The sequence below is a fragment of the Dendropsophus ebraccatus genome, chromosome 5, assembly GCF_027789765.1.
Source record: "Dendropsophus ebraccatus isolate aDenEbr1 chromosome 5, aDenEbr1.pat, whole genome shotgun sequence".
Classification (NCBI taxonomy): Eukaryota; Metazoa; Chordata; class Amphibia; order Anura; family Hylidae; genus Dendropsophus; species Dendropsophus ebraccatus.
Genome location: NC_091458.1, coordinates 105,065,258 through 105,087,641, shown reverse-complemented (window position 1 = coordinate 105,087,641; position 22,384 = coordinate 105,065,258). Strand labels below are relative to the sequence as shown.

The window sequence follows — 22,384 nt, the reverse complement described above, 5'->3', positions numbered from 1 at the left end:
CTGCAGGAGATGAATTCTATTCTATTGGGCTTTTTCCCATTGGCTTCATGACCTAATGGAAGCAACAATATTATGCTGATGGCCCATGGACCTCCTTGATATACACTCACCGGCCAATTTATTAGGTACACCATGCTAGTAACGGGTGGTCTTGTGCTGCTGTAGCCCATCTGCCTCAAAGTTGGACGTACTGTGCGTTCAGAGATGCTCTTCTGCCTACCTTGGTTGTAACGGTTGGCTATTTGAGTCACTGTGTCCTTTCTATCAGCTCGAACCAGTCTGCCCATTCTCCTCTGACCTCTGGCATCAACAAGGCATTTCCGCCCACAGAACTGCCGCTCACTGGATGTTTTTTCTTTTTCGGACCATTCTCTGTAAACCCTAGAGATGGTTGTGCGTGAAAATCCCAGTAGATCAGCAGTTTCTGAAATACTCAGACCAGCCCTTCTGGCACCAACAACCATGCCACGTTCAAAGGCACTCAAATCACCTTTCTTCCCCATACTGATGCTCGGTTTGAACTGCAGGAGATTGTTTTGACCATGTCTACATGCCTAAATGCACTGAGTTGCCGCCATGTGATTGGCTGATTAGAAATTAAGTGGTAACGTGCAGTTGAACAGGTGTACCTAATAAAGTGGCCGGTGAGTGTATATTGCTTTTCCATTGTGGTTCAGTGTTTCTATCATTTTTGACAAAAAGAATACAGTTGTTTTTTTTCTGTCAAAAGTGAGTGATCCACTGGTGGAGGCTCTTGTACTTGCCAGAGTACTCTCTGTACTTGTACAGTTATGCTCAGCCAATCGCGGCTGAGCATCAGATGATGCTGCAGAGGGCGGCCGGCATTCGGAACAGTCGGAGCTGTTCGCCGGCCGGCCGAAGAAGACATCACTGACTGAAGTTTGGAGACTGGTGTCGGCACGTGACAGGTGAGTATAGCGCACCACACTTCCGGGTACACGGGTGGGGGGTGGTGGGACACGGGGAAGGGGGCCTTTCACAGACATAACATACATTACAAAGTTGTATAACTTTGTAATGTGTGTTAGTCTGTGAATAATTCTTTACCGCACTACCCCTTTAACATAGCACGTTATTTTCTCCCACACAGATATAAATGAATGTGAAGAGAGCCGTTGTGAACAAACCTGTGTCAATATGCCTGGAAGCTATTCATGTCATTGTGATGGTCGCGGAGGAGTAAAATTATCACATGATATGAGCACTTGTGAGGTACTCTTAAATTGCATTTTTGTTAAGCATTACACACCTGTAAGGCTCAGCTAATGTATTTATGTTATACTGTTGCTTTGCCTTTTTGCCTTCAGGACATAATGCCATGTGTTCCCTTTGCAATGGAGAAGAGCATCAAGTCTTTGTACCTTGGCAGAATGTTCAGTGGGACACCGGTGATCAAACTTAGGTTTAAAAGAAAGCAACCAACTAGGTGAGAAAGGAACCTGGAAAGTGATCCAGGAAAACAGAAATGAGATCAGTAAATACTTTGCTTAAAGGAGAAGTCCGGAGAAAATTTTTATTAAGGTATTGTATTGTCCCCCAAAATTTATGCAAATAACTAGAGATGAGCGAACCTCGAGCATGCTCGAGTCCATCCAAACCCGATCGTTCGGCATTTGATTAGAGGTGGCTGCTGTCCATGTTTTTCAGACAACCTTAGAGCTTTATCCAACTTCAGCAGCCACCGCTAATCAAATGCCGAACAATCGGGTTTGGATGGACTCGAGCATGCTTGAGGTTCGCTCATCTCTACAAATTACCAGTATACACTTATAATGGGAAATGCACATAAAGTGCTTTTTTCCCTGCACTTACTACTGCATCAAGGCTTCACTTCCTGGATAAAATGGTGATGTTACGACCCGACTCCCAGAGCTGTGCGGGCTGTGGCTGCTGGAGAGGATGATGGCAGAGGGACACTGAGGGACACAGGGCACTGGAGGGACACTGAGCATCCCTCTGCCATCATCCTCTCCAGCAGCCACAGCCCGCACAACTCTGGGAGTCTGGTTGTGACATCACCATTTTATCCAGGAAGTGAAGCCTTGATGCAGTAGTAAGTGCAGGGAAAAAAGTACTTTATGTGCATTTCCCGTAATAAGTGCATATTGGTAATTTGTATAACTTTTAGGGGACAATATATACGTTAATAAAAAAACTTTCACCGGACTTCTCTTTTAAGATTGTCATTGGTTTTATACAACATTTTAATCATTCATTTGCACTACTACTACATTGTAGATACTATCCTATTCTGGCTCCTCCACACCTGGACTTCTGCCTTGTCTGGATTTTCTTTCTGAAAACATTTCTTGACATTTTCAGTTTTCTCCATTAGGGTGAAAGGAAATTTTGGCACAAGTATATTCTGACTTAAAACTGGCTTGGCTGATTTTGGCTGCGCATTTTTTTTTTTTTTTGGCCCTAGAGATGGAAACAGTCTTGATGTCTTTTTCTGCAGTGTTTCCTAACACTAAGAATAATGACTTAATGGTTTTTATGATTTTGCTCATTGACATATGTCTTACACTGATGCCCTGTACAGGTTTCTTTCAAGTTCCAAACTTGGCCTATTACACAGAATGTATAAAGATGGGCAATAACATTTTAATCTAAAGTTTTATTTTTAATGTGTGATTCCGCAAATGAACACTTTTCTCATCATATTAAGGGAGTTGCTCCTATAGCAAGATTACAATTTATAACGGAGTAACCCGGGTGTACTAACCTCTGTCCTTCACACTGTTCCACCTTACTGTTCCACCTTACAAGTCTGTATCACATGTCCTTGTTTGCAATGTTTGAATTCATAACCAGGGATAGTTTCAAAAAGAGGAGAAGTCAGGCCTCTTTCACACATCCAATTTCATCCACCAAAAAAGGCATGTTGCCTGGGAAAGAGGGAAATGGATCCATGAATTGCGGATATAGATGTTAAGCTGTCCATAATTTGCATTATCCCATGAATTTCTTTGGTCAAGACCGTGACACATAGGGACCATATAGTAGCCTGTCTGAATTTTTTGCTGCATGGATCATGGCCCCAGCTCAGATCAGTAACAAATATGGATGTGTGCATGGTGCCATAGAAATAGAAATCCACTACTTTTTCTCAAAACTCGAAATACAAATTTTCTGTATTTTTATCCTTTCTGTGCTTCATCCTTCTCTTATCCTAGGACATTCTTTGTTCACAGATACCATGTCATGTATTTGTTATTTCTCATGGTTTTACCTGGTGCTACTATTGGTTGAATTCACTTGTAGGAAGCATGAATTGTTTTATATTGTCTTGCATAGATTAGAAAAAAAAGAAGTCTTTTAAAATGTTTATTTCATTTTTTGGCACATTGTTAGACTTGTGGCAGAGTTCGACTTTCGAACATTTGATCCTGAAGGTGTCCTTTTCTTTGCTGGTGGCCATCAGGACAGCTCATGGATAGTACTTGCCCTGCGAAACGGAAAGCTTGAGCTGCAACTGAAATATAATGGAATAGGACGAGTGACAAGCAGTGGACCAATGATAAACCACGGTATTTGGCAAACAGTAAGTATCTCCCAGATATGAACACTGTGTAGAATAAATTAATATCATCAAAATGTCTCATATCCTGTTTATGCTGCATCAGTCCATACAACGAGTAAGGGCCCCTTAAGAATGAGATTAGCATGACCCACTTAAATCTGTTGTGTGAGAAGTTATTAAAATACATATATATACATTTTTATTCTTTGACACTGATTTTTGAATGATTTAAATTGCAATTTAGAAAACATACTATAAGGATAAATTGGGCTCTCATTTCACATAAGATTACTAACATTTCCAAAGCATGGGATGATGAAAAGTTGCCTTTTTACCTACCACCAGGACTGTGAAGTTGGTAAGCCGCAGTTCTCACTACTGAACTTTATCAGGGACCGACCAACTGCAGCTCCTTTATAAATGACCAATCACCAGGCTAACAATGCCAGATATCTGTGATATAGTGGTCAAACATAGGCCCAGATTTACCAGCTCTATGGCAGCATCCAGAACCATGGCGACCCCATAGGAACTACCCACTCACCCAGTCAGTGACTTCCGCTGTGTCCCACCTCAGTCACTGATTGGCTGAGTGGGCATTTCTGAGTGGGGCTGTGAAATTACAGCATTGGGAGCCCGGCAGGTGACCATGAGCTTTGACGCTGCACTACAGCGGTGGGTAAATAGGACTTCTTAATTATGATCCCACAACCCCCTGTCCCCCCTGCCTACAATACAATACAATACTTATACAAAAAGGGTATACACCCCGGCCGGAATTCCTAGCCGCACTGTAGAAAGCTGACATGTCAGTTTTCTGCGGCCGCTATTCACTGAAAACCCTGTCAGTACACACAGTGGAGCGAGTGGCTGCGGACGCACACTCCATAGTGTGCTGTTGGGAGTTCTGCGGGCGTGCACGGATGTGCCCGTATCAGAACTCTGCGTGGCTAAAGGTCATCCGGCCGGGTTGATCTTTTCAGAGACCGGCCGGGTCACAGAACGGCTGGTCTCATACGTGGTGTGAACATAGCCATAATATTCAATTTTCCCCAGTGTGCATGAGGGACATAGGTAAATTAGATTTTGTCCAATTGTAAACAGAGCAGGGCTGACTCCAGTTTTACAAAGGTAAAACTGAAGTAACGATTGTAACTTATGACTATTCTGTGTAATATTTTGAACAATTTTTAGGTGAATGATAACAATTGCTATACACATTTCTAAATTACTTCTATTTAAAAATCTCAAGTCTACCAGTACCTATAATCTGCTGTATGTCCTGAAGGAAGTGGTCTGACACTCTGCTTCCACCTTTGTCAATGACAGGAACTCTCCAGAGCAATATGAACCGACTAAAGAATCCACCACTTCCTGCAGGACATACAGCAACTTGAAGGCTTGAGTTAATATAAGTAATTTACAAATCTGTATAAATTTTTGACACAAATTAATTTGAAAAAAAAAATTCTCCAGAGTACCATTTTAAGTGAGCAAATTCTTTAAACTGGTTATATTAAATGTATATTTTTTGTTTGCAGATTTCTGTAGAAGAACTTGATCGGAACTTGGTCATAAAAGTCAATAAAGATGCAGTCATGAAAATAGCAGTGGCTGGAGATCTATTTACACTTGACAAAGGGTTGTACCAGCTAAATTTAACAGTAGGAGGAATTCCTTTTAAAAGTAGTGATTTGATTCAGCCAGTAAGTGTCGTCCTTGAGGGTAGTAATAAAAAAAATCTACTATTTTTCACTCTTGCTCTGAAATGTTGTAACCTGTCTCTGCTCTCAGATGAACCCTCGTATAGATGGCTGTATGAGGGGCTGGAACTGGCTGAATGGAGAAGATACTTCTATACAGGAGACTGTGCAAAGGACAGAGAAGATGCAATGCTTCTTGGTTGCTGGTAGAGGATCTTTTTATCCAGGAAGAGGATATGCTCTATTCTACATTAATTATAGTAAGTAAGGAAAAATTAATTGCATAATGGTGGATATTTATGAAAAACTGGAATTTTTTGAAGGAATACTCCATTAGGTTGAAAAGAAAAAAAAAACTGCAGAAGCATACGGTATCATTGATTACCTGTCTTTCCAGTTATTAGAACAAGCAAGGAGAAGGGCTGCGGTTAAAAAAAAAAAAAAAGAAAGACTGTGGCACCTGCACCATTTTATCCATGTGCAAGCCTGTACATTCACTTTAAGGCATATGCTCACGATATGCCATAAAAGTTTCAGCATAAAACACAGGGTCTTACAGGAGTGTTTTAATGAAAGGAGCAACAGCCGTTTCGTGAACTATCGTATTATCTGGCTCACAATATAAAGCATCCAGCTTGGCTGTTTTCAGTTTCCCCACCACCTCTGGCTGCCCCAACCAGACTGGGGTATTGTTCTTGAGATAAATGTGGGTCCCAGAGTTATACCATAAATATAACCATAGATGTACGGTAGGTCCAATCTTGTGACTTTGACAGAACTCTCCCAGATGGGAGTTATATTTTGTCAGTACATTCCCGGTACAGTGCTCTAAATTAAAAATGAAATTTGAATGTATCAGAGTGTGATGACATTTCCATGATTTCTTGTAGTGCTTTTATCTAATGAAGAGCAATATGAGTCAAACTGGAGTATAGAGGTCAGTGCGGAGATAAATCCAGCAACAGATACTGGTGTGCTTTTTGCACTTGTGTCAGAAGACAAGAAAGTTCCTCTATCATTAGCACTTGTCGATTATCATTCCACTACAAAAGTGAAACGGCAGGTAAGAAGGAAAGGTATATTCACTTTACAAAAAATGTGTATTGAGTCTGGTAAATTTATGAGGAAAGTGCTGCCCCAATGCCCAAGTGCTGTATTATAACATGGAATTAAAATGGACCAATTTCGCAGTGGAAGAAGTAGAAAAAAAAATAGTTAACAAGGTCAATACTAAACAATGCTTCTTAAGAAGCCAATTTTTCTTGTGTAAAAGGACCCTAAGCAATCCAGTTTAAGACCAAGGATCTCTTCATACAGGGCAGACATAAGGATAGGGTTAGGTTATAAAAAATATTTAACATTTTTAAGATCCCATGGAGCACCATACAAGCCCCAAAATGGAATATGGCACACTATAAACCTGATAAAAACCCCACCCACCAAAACTTAAACTGGACAAGGAGAGCATATATCAGAGATTCAACAAAGACGCCAACAGTAACTCTAATGAAGCTCTGAAACATCCACAGCAGAGATGGAAGTATTATAAGGCCCCATCACATTAAGTTATTATTGGCTGTATTTGGCCGATAATCGCTTTGTGTAATAGACAATGATCAGCCGACGGTGTAATAGGGCCAGCAGGGGAACGAGGAGCAAGCAATCGCTGACCTGACAGGTCGGCACTCACTTGCTCTCCACATCGCCCCTTGTCATAGGGGCTAAAAACCCCCATAAGAAAACGTGTTTGGAGTTCACCAAAAAACATGTGATGTATTTTCCAATACATGGTAGAAGGCTTTCTGGTCAGATGAGGCTGAAATTAAAAGTGTAATAGCAACATGTCAGAAGTGTATATCGGTTGGTGTCTGGCTGCTAAAAATCCCTCTGATCGCTAGAACGAAGGAACAGGTGCGCACAGGAGCATGCACTTTGCCCCTTCATCTCGGCTACAGGGAGGTGAATTCCATTGATTGTTCGTATTAGCAGTCTACGGAATTCATCTCTCTGTTGCTGAGATGAAGGGACAGTGATCGAAGGGGTTCTCAGCAGCCGGCCCCAACCAATACACACTTCTGACATTTCACTATGATATGTCAAAAGTTTTTAAAAATGGTAGTTACACTTTAAGGCTGGGTTCACACTATGTATATTTCAGGCAGTATTTGATCCTCATGTCAGGTCCTCATAGAAACCAAAACCAGGAGTGGATTAAAAACACAGAAAGGCTCTGTTCACACAATGGTGAAATTGAGTGGATGGCCACCATATAACAGTAAATAACTGCCATTATTTCAATACCACAGCCGTGGTTTTAAAATAACAGCAAACATTTGCCATTAAATGACGGCCATCCATTCAATTACAACATTATGTGAACATATCTTTTCTGTGTTTTCAATCCACTCCTGGTTTTGGTTGCTATGAGGACCTGACATGAGGACCAAATACTGCCTGAAATATAGTGTGTGTGAACCCAGCCTAAAGGAGTATCCTAGGAAAAATAGTGCACATATTTCAACAGTATGTATAAAAATAAGCATTTCATTTAAACCAACTGATTAAAAGTTCTGCTTCTGTTATAACATGTCTTACATTGATGTCTGTGGTATTTCCCCCGCTGTTCCTTGTACTGTGAATACTGTTCCTTTATACATTTGTATATTACATAAAGTGGACCCTAACGTTACAATATTAATTAGCTGAAGGCGATCATTGTATGTTGCATTGTATCTTGAGGCCAAAACCTTTAATTTAGTTCTAAAGTCCCCAAAATGTCATCCCATAATGAGAAAAACAGATAGCTGATATGGATAAAACAGGTCCTTACATGCAGCAGTCAGAAATAGCAACTGTAAATTACTTTCTATGTAGAAAACTGGAGTGTTTTCCATGTCCTGTACAGATCAGAGTACCAGAAAAATATGCAAAGATGCAACTCTTCCTGGCACAGGTAAAGAGCAGTACAGAACATGTTCTGTAGGTACCACACTATACTGCAGAGAGACACTAATAGACTTTAGTAATACTGGGGTTTTACCAGTATAATGGTCAGTCATTTAGCTATTCACATGTGCGGCAAATCCAGACTCTGTAGCATTGTATGTTGAGCCTGGTTTTAAGTTACAATGGTCAAGAAAGATCATTGTATGTTGAAAATATTGTAACCTGAGACTACTGTAAGTTTGGGGGCCTTTGTACTTCCTTTATGCATGCCCGTAAGCCTGCATATGTTAGGAAATGCATAAGGCAGAAATAATGAGGATACAATGCTGGGGACAATGGAAAAAAAAATTCTGAGAATAATAGCCCTATTTCACGGAACAGTTATCGTTCATAGACTCGCTCCAACGACCCCTCGTTAATGAGCACTTAACGTTTTTTTTAAGCGAACGATAAGAAAGATTTTTTATTCAACAAAAAGATTAGCGAATTATTGTTGAAAGACCAACGATTTTTTTTCGACATGTTGAAAAAAAAATAGTGAACGACTCAATGACGATTTTGCTGTTGTCGTTCGCTCGTTTACAGCTATTCCACAGAACGAATATCGTTAACGAGCGGTCGTTTGAACGATTTTATGAACGATAATCATTCGAAAAAGTTCAGTGGAATAGGGCCTTAAGTAAGATCTCTGAAGCTGTGTGTGAGTCAGTACTTTGCATTTCAGTAAATGATGGCATGGTGCATAAATCTTAGCATGATATAGCAAAAAGAAACCAAGAGGACCACCAAGAGATGCATCTTCAGAGGTTTTTTTGCTGTTTATTTCTTGACATGTTAAGAAACCATGTTATGTCAAGAATTGTGGCAGAGCTCCAAAGAGAGTTTGTGTAGTGTATGACTCCTTATATCACTTTTATGTTGTGCTTTGCCTCTGGAGGCACTACTTTTTATACAGCTCAGTGGAGGGAGAAAGTAAACGGTGGTAAGGCACTTCTTTGAAATACAGCTACTTCCCGGTCACATAATTGCACTGGTGCCTGCCCAGAGAAAGTGAAAAGAGTGTGTTAGAATAGTGGTTTGTATTATTCCAGTTTTTTCTTTTTCCATTTTGTGGGATAACCCCTATTTTTGACCATCACAGCAAATGCTGTGTGACCCAAACACTTGACCCTACAAACACCATTTCCACATGTACCATGAGGATGAGGTCAGGATAAAAAAAAAAAATGTGGGATGGTAAATACAGGACAGCTCTTGAGAAAACCTGTTTTAGTCTGCCAGACGTAAGATTAGGACAGAAGTTCACCTTGCAGCAAGATAATAGAACTGTGCGTAATGCTAGCTACAGTGAAGTGGTTTAAGGGGAAACATTGTCATGCATTATAACTGGGTTCACACTACATATATTTCAGTCAGTATTGTGGTCCTCATATTGCAACCAAAACCAGGAGTGTATTAAAAACACAGAAAGGATCTGATCACACAATGTTGAAATTGAGTGGATGGCCGCCATATAACGGTAAATAACGGCCATTATTTCAATATAACAGCCGTTGTTTTAAAATAACAGCAAATATTTGCCATTAAATGGCGGCCATCCACTCAATTTCAACAGTGTGTGAACAGATCCTTTCTGTGTTTTTAATCCACTCCTGGTTTTGGTTGCAATATGAGGACCACAATACTGACTGAAATATACGTAGTGTGAACCCAGCCTAAGAGTTAGGTCATAGCATGAAGACTGCTGTACTCCAACATAACTTATCTGTCTTGAAGGAGCAGTGGGTAGATGTGTAACCAATAGAGACTTGCATCTGTATTTTAAGTAGTAGAAGTAGTGCGCACATTGTGTACATAAAATAGTACAGTCATTCCAGTTGGCAAAGTACCAAATCTGTAAAAACCCAAGAGGGTGATTAATACAAATGATATTTGTACCTGTATCTCCCATGCACATATGAAGTCAGCAGCAGGAGATACATTTGCAGCGATGCAGATGTACAGGGGTTGTCCTTGTGACACAGACCCTTCTCTGATTTACCAAAAAGTTTTTGGCTTTTTTCCTTGTAGTGAAAGTTTGGTGTTTTCACACAATGCTAGTAAAAAAGTTGGCTTGTGTAATACATTTTATGTTAAATTTGTTATATTTACTAAATATTACATATTATTAATAATTAATTATAATTTACAGTGGTGCCTTGGATTATGAGCATAATTTGTTCCGGGACTCTGCTTGTAATCCAAATCCACTCTTAAACCAAAACAAATTTTCCCATAAAAAAATCATAGAAATGCAGACAATTGGTTCCACACCCAAAAAATAGTGGTTTATTATTCTGAATAACATGTAAAACAAATGAAACAAACATTCAGAAAAAGCAGAATATGTGATATTATAAGTTACTGTACAGTAATGGAGAGGATGGGAAACACAAGGGCTGACAGAGACTGCAGGGAGCATGAAGGAATCAGCAGGACAGATGTGGGAACATAGTGCAGTGCTCTCTGTCCGGGGAGAGAGGGGTTACAGCTATGAAGAGATTACCTACACAGTCCTGTCCCCTGATGTAAGCCCCAGCCGGAAGTGGATCTGCTATGATTTGGAAGGTGAGGGAGACTTCCTGGGTCAGAGTACAGGGCTGTAGACTACACTATGCAGACCATGTCCCTCCCCCACTCACGCTCCCACCCAGTACAGGGAGCTCTTAAACCAAAGCAATGCTCTTAAACCAAGTCACAATTTTGAAAAACTGTAAGCTCTTAAACCAAAACGCTCTTAAACCAAGTTACTCTTAAACCAAGGTACCACTGTATATATATTTTGCAATTCATATCAGTTATAATATTATACATTAAATATTAACTATAAGTAAACTATTTGAAAATACAAAACTACCTTATTTTATATCTTGTTTTGAAGCAACAGTGAAAGTAATATAAGCTTGTTTCCTCGGTCAGCCACGCTGTTGTAAAACAAACTATTGTACAAAGCTCCCTACACCAGTGCAGTTGTACTGCCAGGCACCGGCTTCTGTGGCAGATTCCTAGTACAGATGTTTTCTTTCCAGTGAAATACATGATGATAACTTATTTGCAATGATTAGTTCTGCACAATTTTAACAAGTCTTGGTGCCGAAGAAGCCCTTTACTGCTGGGCATAACTTTGTTAGCCATTTATGTTGTTGTTTGTTTTTGTTGTATTTTTTGTTTTTTTATTTTCATATAGGATTACCTATGGGTAACAAAAAAAACAAACACTTCCTGACATGCCACTAGCAAGAATGATAAGCTGAAGAGTTTGCTGAGGACACATTTTCTAATGTTTTGTCATCTTATTTCTGTCTTTACATGCAGTTCATCATCCTGTCTGTAGAAAACACTGTGGTTTGTCGGCTAGAAGTAAATGTTTGTGATAAAGAGCACTCAGTGGAGATATCTGCCAGCAAGGAGCACATACAGCTTTCCTTTGACGGGAGGCTTGGAGAAGTAGAATTGTTTGAATCAGAACTAAAGACCATTCTTTCCACCTTAAATGACCACATTCAGCAGGGAGTAAAGACTTATATAGGAGGGCTGCCAGGTAAATATCAATGTGATTGATATTTTTCTGCATCAGTACTAGAGTAGCAGCATAAAGATTGGCTTCAAAATTTAGATACTGCTAGATGTTTATAATTGGGCACATAGTAAATATCACCTTTTTTCCTGTATTTCTGACATTGTGTTTTGCACTTGTATAGATGTGGACGTCACTAGCACCCCAGTAACTGCATTTTACCACGGCTGCATGACCATCAAGGTCCAACAAGAAACCCTGGACTTGGATGACGCGTTTTTCAAACATAATGATATTACCTCCCACTCATGCCCACCTGTTAAGTCTGTCAAATAGTTACATGACTTTTTTTTTTAAACTAAGTACTTTTTTATACATGTATAAATTATTCTGCAGTATTGTGTGTATAGTTTCGTAAAACACTGAAATTATGTAGAACCTACTGATTTTTACATGGCATCGCGAAATTGAGAGGCACCTTTGTCGCTTAAGGTTTTGTAATATATTGTAAATATTTCAGAAGACTAATGTTAATTACCAAAAACCTGTGTGGAAAGTTCCTTATTGAGGCCTCCTATCAACTGAGAACTGTGGTAATGTTGTGGAAGAGATGCAAAACTGGAAATGTATTATATTTTTATTAGCAAACACTGCTTTTTAATTAACAATTTACAAGTTAAAATAAAAAAATATTTTAAAAAGCTTTTCCGTTATTTAGATGAATTTCTACTTGCACGTAACCAATGTCTATAAAATATAGGAATAAGCACAGCAACTCTACTTTTAAAATGAATTTACTTGGCACTCAGTACTTGTGTAAGGATAATGAAAATTCCATAAGTGCAACGTCGCTGAAAATAATGTGTTATATTTAGCGCCTTTAATATATGTAACTGATGTAACTATTCCCTATTAGGCTTAGGTAGCCAAGGCTGCAAGACCAGGCTAAAATCTGTCAGTCCTTTGTATTAATAGCATTCAGATGGGTTTATGTCATTACTGTACTGTACATGGATTAGTCCATGGAAAATGGCTGAGATAGCTGATCGTTCATATACTGTATCTTAATGATCCCTAAGCTGTGGCTCTCCAGCTATTGGAAAACTATTGTCATAGACTGTTGGGGCATACTGGAAGTTGTAGTGCTGCAAGAATTGGTTGCATAAAACAGCAGTATATTGTAAGGTTTATTGGAGATGGCATCTCAACCAGTGCAGGTTAATAGAAATACCAGGTAAGGAACTTAATATAAGACAGCTTTTCTAACAATAAATAAGAAGAGCAGGTTATAGAGTTGAGGTGAGATTATGAAATGAAAAGGGTTGTTCCAGGGAAAAACTGGATAACGTATTTACAGAGTAGGCTATCAATAGTTTACCGGCAGGGTACTGAAACCTGGCACCCTCGCCAATTATTAGTTTGGTGCCCACACTGCACTGAGTATAAAATTAGTTGGCTCCAGACTTTTGTAGTGACAGTGCTGGGGTACTGCAGCCTCAGCTCCTATTAAAGTGAATAGTAGCTGAAGTTTTTGTATTCATAGACCACTACTGATTTCCAGAATAAAATGGAGAGATACTCAGACACACAATTCTAGACACTGGGTCATTCAGCTACCAAATACTTTTCCAGATTTATCATATTTATCAATGTGCAAACTTAGACTAGACAAACTTCAAATGCGCCAGATTTATTAATGTGGTGCAGGCTGTTTGATGAATCCGTTGCATCTGAAGGCTGTCTACTCTCAGTTCAGACCAACTATTAGTTTGCCTAATGTGCGCCTGTATTTTCAACCAAATTTTGGCGCACATTTTCATGCCTTAGGCTATGTCTCTTTTCACCAAAGCCATGGCCCTTTTTCAGACTGGTCAAAAAAGTGTCTAAAAACCATATTAAATGTGGAGAAAAGTCCTGTGCTCCACATTTTGGACAGAATTCTGGTGCAGACAAGTGTACATTAGCACATCAGGGCCTCAGTAATTTGGAAACAAGAAAAAAGATCTTTTGTCATTTTGACACCCATTGTATGATTTGAGTATTGCATCACTTGTATTAGGGTATGTGCACGCTACGGAATCCCAGCGGATCACCCACTGCGGATTCGGCAGCTCGTCCCTGCCGGCGGACGCGCACGTCTTCTCTGCTCCCATAGGCTTCATTCTATGCTTTGCCAGATTCTGCTGTCTACTCGAAGAATGAGCGGGTTCATTCTTCAGGGGGGGGGGGAATAGAATCTGGCAAACCATAGAATGAAGCAGGTATGGAAACAGTGGGGTGAGCCGGGTGATCCGCTGGGACTCTGTAGTGTGCACATATCCTTCCTTAGCAAAGACCACAGCTCAATATGAAGTATAGTATAAAGAGTTTATTTGATCATGTTTGCAGAAGACAGTGACACAGGGGCAGAGGTATTTAGAAGAGGAGGAGAAAATACACATTTCAAGCATTTTACAATCACAGTACGTAGTGATATAATAAATGTTATTCATATTGAACGGCTGCAGTGTATATAATCTTTTCAGTGTAACAACAGTTAAATATTGAAGAAAAAGTCAAATAGACACACTTCAGCAAATGATTAAAAAATAAGAGTTATTATTTAGTAGTTGATACCTTTTTAATGGCTTATTGAAAAAGACAACAAATCACAAGCTTCCAAGACTACCTAGCTCTCTTTACCAGGCATTGACACAGTACAAAGATAGATTTTTTTTTTCTTTAAACACTTCAGTAAGTAACACATAGTAAAATATATTGATGCAAAGCTCTGTCTCGTCTAGACTATTCAGTCACTAATCTCACGACTGGTGTGAACACTTTTTTCAAGTTAGGAAGGTAAATATTTAGTTGGAAGGAATGTCAGTGGTTTTATTAGTTTTGCAGAAAGCCCTTTTAAATCTTGTTTTCCTGCCAGTGAATGTGTTGAAGGTCCTTGCATCAAGGCGCATAAGGCGGTGGTTTCTCCCCTGGTAGTAGGATTGTAGATGCATATTGTGAATGTGGATTAGAAGACAGTCCGTTCATGGAGTTGGAGTGGGATGGATTTTGAATATCATCTGATAAGGAAATATCTGCAGAAGAAGTTGCTGGATAGGATCCTGATGGCTATATAAAAATACTAATGTTAGTATGAGAAGAAATAATAGTGCGCTACAATGTGTACTACCTGACTGTCTGCCCAATTTATTCATTCCCAGATTTTTTTTTTGTTCAGACAAGTACAGTTGTTGTGGGGTATAGTTTTATATAGTCAAAAGGAGCTATTTATGGCAGTAGAAAATAAGTTTAAAATGGGAAAGTTATAAAATCTTCAAATACTTTTAAAAACTATGATTAGTGGCAGGTAGTAATTTACTAGACTTACCTGCAGTGGTAGAGGGTATGATGCATAGGAAGGGAGAGAGGATGTAGGAGAGCAAAACCCAGTATAGGTTAGTATCTGTTGAGCTGGGTTGTATAAAATCTGTGGTGGAGGGGAATTAAAGTTGTGTTGTGAAACTGGTGCCTGGTAGATAGAATACAAATTGTTAGTCTGAAGGGCAGATGTTTGTGACTGCTAACTGCTGGAATTACACACGGCAGTTTTTTGTTTTTTTTTAAACTGCCACTGCAGTTCTTGTGCCAAAACCAGAAGAGGATCCAACAGAAAAGAGAAGTACAAGTCCTCCCTTTTACATTTCCCATCCCATTTAAATCCACGTCTGGCTTTGGCCCAAAACCTGCAATGCGTGTTTCCAGCATAAAGGGAATGTATCATAATTACTTCCGGCTTTATTTGAAAACTCTTTGGAGGTTTTGTTTTTGGGAATAAAATAGAAATTCTTTAAATTTTTTAATTCACTTTCCATATTTGTTTGTAGACAGGGCACAGTCAGCAGGGGGCATAAAGAAAAATGATCTGTATTTTTCCAGAGACCAGTAATATTCCTGTCCACATCTTGTCCTGCATCTCCACTCGCTTGAATGACTGCACCAATGGAAACATGTCTCCACCTAGCATTCCATAAATGTATGAAAGCCCTTGTGAAGGCTTCTCTGTAACAGCTACAGTGCCCCCACATTTTGCTGTCATCTGAAGAAAAAAATGGCTTAATTTAAGACTGATATACGAGTAATAAAAGTCCTGCTTAGACTAGACAGTCATAAATATGGAATATTTTTAAACAGTGATGTTGTTTGGCACATAGGCCCAGATATTCTATTGTGTTCTTGTATGCAGGCTTTGCTTGAGTCTTTCTTCCCTTTAGTGGTAGTGGATTTACTATTGCACAATCATGCCCAAAAGTTTTGAGAATGATACAAATATTAATTTTTGCAAAGTCTACTGCTTCAGTTTTTAAAATGGCAATTTGCATATACTCCTGAATGTTATAAAGCGTGATCAGCTTAACAGCAATTACTTGCAAAGTCAATATTTGCCTAGAAAATGAACTTTATCCCCCAAAATACATTTCAACATCATTGCAGCCCTGCCTTAAAAGGACCAGCTAACATTGTTTCAGTGATTGCTCCATTAACACAGGTGTGGGTGTTGAGGACAGGGCTGGAGATCAATCTGTCATGATTAAGTAAGAATGACACCACTGGACACTTTAACCCCTTAACGACCGCGGGCGTATATTTACGCCCTGCGGTCGGTAAGGACGTTCAGAGCGGGGCCGTGCTCTGAACCGCGGCGGTCCCGGGTGCCGCTTGTAGCCCGGGACCGTAGGTATTAGCGGGCATGGTCCGATCGCCGTGCCCGCTAATACAGTAATCGGATGCAGCTGTCAAAGTTGACAGCTGCATCCGATTACCGGACGCAGCGTCATCCCTGGTGTCTAGTGGGGAGATCGCTCCTCCGGGATGTTATCCCGGAGGAGCGATCTCCGTAACTGAAGCCGGCCGGGGACCGCTCCAAGATGGCGCCGTCCCCGGCTCGGCACTCGTTTACTTCCAGCTGCAGCAGCCGGAAGTAAACGAGTGCCTATCTCATGGATCTCTGCAGCATATCTATGCTGCAGAGATCTCAATGAGAGATCAGAGCACTTATACTAGAAGTCCCCCAGGGGGGCTTCTAGTATAAGTATAAAAGTAAAAAAAAAAGTTGCTATTAATAAAAAGCCCCCTCCCCTAATAAAAGTCAGAATCACCCCCCTTTTCCCAGGTTATTAATAAAAGTAAATAAATAAACAAACATGTTTGGTATCACCGTGTGCGTAATCGCCCAAACTATTAATTAATCACATTCCTGATCTCGCACGGTAAACTGCGTAAGCGCTTAAAAATCCCAAAGTGCAAAATTGCGCATTTTTGGTCGCATCAAATCCAGAAAAATGTTAATAAAAAGCGATCAAAAAGTCATATATGCGCAATCAAGGTACCAATAGAAAGAACATGTCATGGCGCAAAAAATGACACCTGACACAGCCCCATAGACCAAAGGATAAAAGCGCTATAAGCCTGGGAATGGAGCGATTTTAAGGAACGTATATTTGTAAACAATGGTTTAAATTTTTTACAGGCCATCAGATACAAGAAAAGTTATACATGTTACATATCGTTTTAATCGTAACGACTTGTGGAACATATATAACAAGTCAGTTTTACCCCAGGGCGAACGGTGTAAAAACACACATCCACTAAAAACACAAAATGTGTTGTTTTTTTTTCAATTTCACCACACATTGAATTTTTTCCTGCTTTTGCAGTGTACTTTATGCAAAAATTCAGCCTGTCATTGCAAAGTACAATTAGTGGCGCAAAAAATAAGGGCTCATGTGGGTTTCTAGGTGAAAAAATGCAACTGCTATGGCCTTTTATGCACAAGGAGGAAAAAACAAAATAGCAAAAATAAAAATTGCCCCGGTCCTTAAAGGGTTAAAAGGAGGCTGGTGCTTGGCATCATTGTTTCTCTTCTGTTAACCATGGTTATCTCTAAAGAAACACGTGCAGTCATCATTGCACTGCACAAAAATGGCCTAACAGGGAAGAGTATCGTAGCTAGAAAGATTGCACCTCAGTCAACAATCTATCGCATCATCAAGAACTTCAAGGAGAGAGGTTCCATTGTTGCCAAAAAGGCTCCAGGGCGCCCAAGAAAGACCAGCAAGCGCCAGGACCGTCTCTTTAAAGTGTTTCAGCTGTGGGATCGGGCTACCAGCAGTGCAGAGCTTGCTCAGTAATGGCAACAAGCAGGTGTGAGTGCATCTGCTCGCACTGTGAGGCGGAGACTCTTGGAGCAAGGCCTGGTCTCAAGGAGGGCAGCAAAGCAGCCACTTCTCTCCAGAAAAAACTTAAGGGACACTGATATTCTGCGAAAGGTACAGGGAGTGGACTGCTGAGGACTGGGGTAAAGTCATTTTCTCTGATGAATCCCTTTTCCGATTGTTTGGGACATCTGGAAAACAGCTAATTCGGAGAAGACGGTGAGCGCTACCACCAGTCTTGTCTCATGCCATCTGTAAAGCATCCTGAAACCATTCATGTGTGGGGTTGCTTTTCAGTCAAGGGAATCAGCTCTCTCACAGTCTTGCCTAAAAACACAGCCATGAATAAAGAATGGTAACAGATTGTCCTCCATGAGCAACTTCTCCCAACCGTCCAAGAGCAGTTTGGTGATCAACAATGCCTTTTCCAGCATGATGGAGCATCTTGCCATAAAGCAAAGGTGATAACTAAATGGCTCAAGGAACAAAACATAGAGATTTTGGGTCCATGGCCTGGAAACTCCCCAGATCTTAATCCCATTGAGAACTTGTGGTCAATCATCAAGAGATGGGTGGACAAACAAAAACCAACAAATTCTGACAAAATGCAAGCATTGATTGTGCAAGAATGGACTGCTATCAGTCAGGATTTGGTCCAGAAGTTGATTGAGAGCATGCCAGGGAGAATTGCAGAGGTCCTGAAGAAGAAGGGTCAACACTGCAAATATTGACTTGCTGCATTTACTCATTCTAACTATCAATATAAGCTTTAGTTACTCATAATATGATTGCAATTAGAAACATAGAAACATAGAAGATTGTCGGCAGAAAAAGACCACTGGGTCCATCTAGTCTGCCCTTTTAGTATTTTCTTTCTTATTATTTTAGGATAGATATATGTCTATCCCAGGCGTGTTTAAATTCTGTTATTGTAGATTTACCAACCACCTCTGCTGGAAGTTTGTTCCAGGTATCTACTACTCTTTCAGTAAAATAATATTTTCTCACATTGCTTCTGATCTTTCCCCCAACTAACCTCTCACTGTGTCCTCTTGTTCTTGAGCTCAGTTTTTTTTACTAAAAACACTTCCCTCCTGAACCTTATTTAGTCCTTAAGCATACTTAAAGGTTTCAATCATATCTCCCCTTTCCCTTCTTTCCTCCAGACTGTACAGATTCAAATCTTTAAGTCTTTCCTGATATGGTTTATGCCTTACACCCTCCACCATTTTTGTAGCCCGTCTTTGGACTCGTTCAATTTTATCAATGTCCTTTTTTAGATGAGGTCTCCAGAACTGGACACAGTATTCCAGATGTGGCCTCACCAGAGCTCTATACAGCAGGATCACAATGTCTCTCTTCCTACTGGTTATACCTCTAGCTATACACCCCAGCATACGATTTGCTTTCCCCACCACCTGGTTGCACTGGTGACTCATTTTAAGGCTGTCTGATATCACTACCCCTAAATCCTTCCCTTCTGAAGTCTTTTCCAACACAGTACTGTGTATGTGATACTCGGATAGAGGATTCCTCCTCCCCAAGTGCATTATTTTACATTTGGAAATGTTGAACTTCAGTTTCCACAGTTTGGACCACGTATCTAGCAAAGCTAAATCGTTTTCCATATTACTGACACCTCCAGGAATATCAACCCTATTGCACACTTTTGTGTCGTCAGCAAAGAGACAAACTTTACCTACCAAACCTTCTCCTATCTCACTTACAAACATATTAAAAAGAATAGGACCCAGAACAGACCCTTGTGGCACACGACTTGTCACCAGTCTCTGCTCAGAATATACACCATTAACAACAACCCTCTGATATCTCTCCTTCAGCCAACCACAAATCCACTGAACTATCCAGGGATTAATTTTCTCCAACTTCTCTATCAGCTCTTTATGGGGAACTGTATCAAAAGCTTTGCTGAAGTCCAGATAGGCGATATCCACAGCACCACCTTCATCCAGCACTTTTGTGGCATAATCAAAGAAATCAATTATATTTCTGTATGTGATAAAAAACACACAAAAACCAGAGGGTAGCAGATCATGTGAAAATATAATATTTGTGTCATTCTCAAATCTTTTAGCCATGACTGTAGTGTATGGGCTATGATAATTTTGGCACTACCTGTCTGATCCTGCTAATATTCTGCTTGTTTAGATCTTTTTTTTTTTATACCATTTTCAATGTGGTATATTGTGCAACACATTTATGCGCCATTCAATAAATGTGACAGGAAAGTAGCACTAACCAATGACACTCTCCTCTTTTGACAGGTAAAAAAATATTTTTTGGGAGAAGTGGCACACAACAATGGCCTTTCAGCACCCTTTTTTAGCGTAAAGTGCTTATGGCACCAAAATGGCACACAAAAATGTTTATTTTTATTTCTATATGTATTTTCTATACATGCAATAAGGAGTGACATGGCCCCTCTGCTACCACCACGAAAAGTGAAGACAGACCAAGGACCAGCTGAAAACATGGATACAGCCTATGGCTATGTTCCCACACAGTATTTTTGCTCAGTATTTTGGTCAGTATTTTGCAACCAAAACCAGGAGTGGATTAAAAACACAGAAAGGCTATGTTCACACATTGTTAAAATTGAGTGGATGGCCGTTATTTAATGGTACACGGCCGCTGTCATTTAATTTACGGCCACTGTTGTAAAGTTATGGCAATTATTTGCCATTAAATGGCGGCCATCCACTCAATTTCAACAGTGTGTGAACATAGCCTTTCTGTGTTTTCAGTCCACTCCTGGTTTTGGTTGCAAAAATACTGTGTGGGAACATAACCAAAGGCTGTATCCATGTTTTTTTTTAGCAGGTCCTCAGGCTGTCTCCCCTTTCTCCACGGAGCAGGCAGACAGCAGGATTCAAACACTGATGCTTCTGTTTTCTACGCTCTAAACGAAACACGCTTCGCTCATCTCTAATCACATCTATCACTTGATATTCACTCTTATTCCTTAAATTAAGTTTACGCCCATCTGGCTTGTCAAGCTATAAAGCTACAGATCTCTGGAAAAGAAAGGCATATCAAGGAACTGTAAAAGTTGTCTAGGCAGGGCACCCTAAGCTTTTTGATGCTTGTAACATCTCATTGAGGTTGGCTACAGGTTCTCTTAAAAGTATTGAATTCATGATACATTCTCTTTTATTTATTGTGACATGACAAGGTTTTTAAAGCTTATGTCACAGACACTATGAAATGGCTGTTAGCTAGACATCTTTAGTCAATGAACAACTACACTTTTTATTAAAAAGTGCAAGTCATCAATATGCTTGAGATAAACTAACATTGTCACTGGGCTTAATCTTAGGTTTCTGTAAAACTAATGTTATTACATTTATCCAGGCTTAATAATGTCCCCATGAAAAATCTCTATTTTGTTTTAAAGTGCTCCATTTTATTTAAGTATTAATCATTGTTCATTGACAGTAAATTGCCTAGAAATAATGCATCTTACCTCCACTTTCCACAGCGTTATGGATAAATATGGAAAGTTCTTTTCCTATGTACTAGTATAAATCCATAACTATGCTCGAGTTAAGAAGACCCAAATCCATTAAACAGGTAACACAGTTGTGTATCTAAGACTGGAGAGGGGATACACATACATTTTATAATACATTATATATATATATATGTATAGTATGTGTGTGATTGCCACTACAGATGAGCAAACCCTCGAGCATGCTCGAGTCCATCCAAACCCGATCGTTCGGCATTTGATTAGCGGGGGCTGCTGAAGTTGGATAAAGCTCTAAGGTTGTCTGGAAAACATGGATACAGCCAATGACTATATCCATGTTTTCCACATAGCCTTAGGGCTTTATCCAAGTTCAGCGGCCACCGCTAATCGAATGCCGAACGATCGGGTTCGGATGGACTCAAGCATGCTTGAGGTTTGCTCATCTCTAATTGCCACACCATGGCACCTGGGAATCACTTGTCATGTTGATGAATAACAATCTGTACCACAATGCATCTCCATATGTATATTGAATTATAATAGTAAATACCATGCGTACAAACTTCATCAGAAACCAGAAAAATCTAAATGTATGTCTGCATACATGTAGTACATCAGAAAAGATTACTTATATTAAACTGACAGTATTTGCTAAATCATGATTTCTATTATTACCAGTAGATACTCAACTGTTGTATTTGTAGCCTATGAGGAGCAGCCTATTCCACGCGTCAGCAGCGAACAGGTGAGCGCGGGAGGGGCTGCAGGGGGCTGTCCGGGTGATCGCTAGATCGTCCGGGCAGCCCATAGAGGATCACGGCGGTCTGCTGCCTCCGCAGCAGATCGTTGCTATATAAGTTGCTTGTTTTTCAACATGTTGAAAAACAAACGACTGCAATGATCAGTCGACTTGTACTTTGTTGGCTGATCGTTGCCTTCTATTCCACGGGACGA

At 40.0% G+C, this 22,384-nt stretch overlaps 2 protein-coding genes across 4 annotated transcripts in view; one reads left to right on the top strand and one right to left on the bottom strand.

Moving 5' to 3' along the window:
• The window catches only part of GAS6 (growth arrest specific 6), a 50,864-nt gene extending 38,402 nt beyond the window's left edge, over positions 1–12,462 (top strand). For all 3 annotated transcript variants that reach the window (XM_069970897.1, XM_069970898.1, XM_069970896.1), the window contains 8 exons: positions 1,112–1,233; positions 1,329–1,447; positions 3,376–3,565; positions 5,086–5,250; positions 5,339–5,507; positions 6,138–6,310; positions 11,548–11,773; positions 11,934–12,462. In XM_069970897.1, coding sequence (XP_069826998.1) covers positions 1,112–1,233; positions 1,329–1,447; positions 3,376–3,565; positions 5,086–5,250; positions 5,339–5,507; positions 6,138–6,310; positions 11,548–11,773; positions 11,934–12,085 — 1,316 coding nt within the window. In that variant the 3' untranslated portion in view covers positions 12,086–12,462. The remainder of the gene's footprint in view (positions 1–1,111; positions 1,234–1,328; positions 1,448–3,375; positions 3,566–5,085; positions 5,251–5,338; positions 5,508–6,137; positions 6,311–11,547; positions 11,774–11,933) is intronic.
• A 1,652-nt stretch (positions 12,463–14,114) lies between these two features.
• Positions 14,115–22,384, bottom strand: part of TMEM255B (transmembrane protein 255B) — a 51,102-nt gene continuing 42,832 nt past the window's right edge. The window contains exon 8 of the mRNA XM_069972402.1: positions 14,115–14,857. Coding sequence (XP_069828503.1) covers positions 14,690–14,857 — 168 coding nt within the window. The 3' untranslated portion in view covers positions 14,115–14,689. The remainder of the gene's footprint in view (positions 14,858–22,384) is intronic.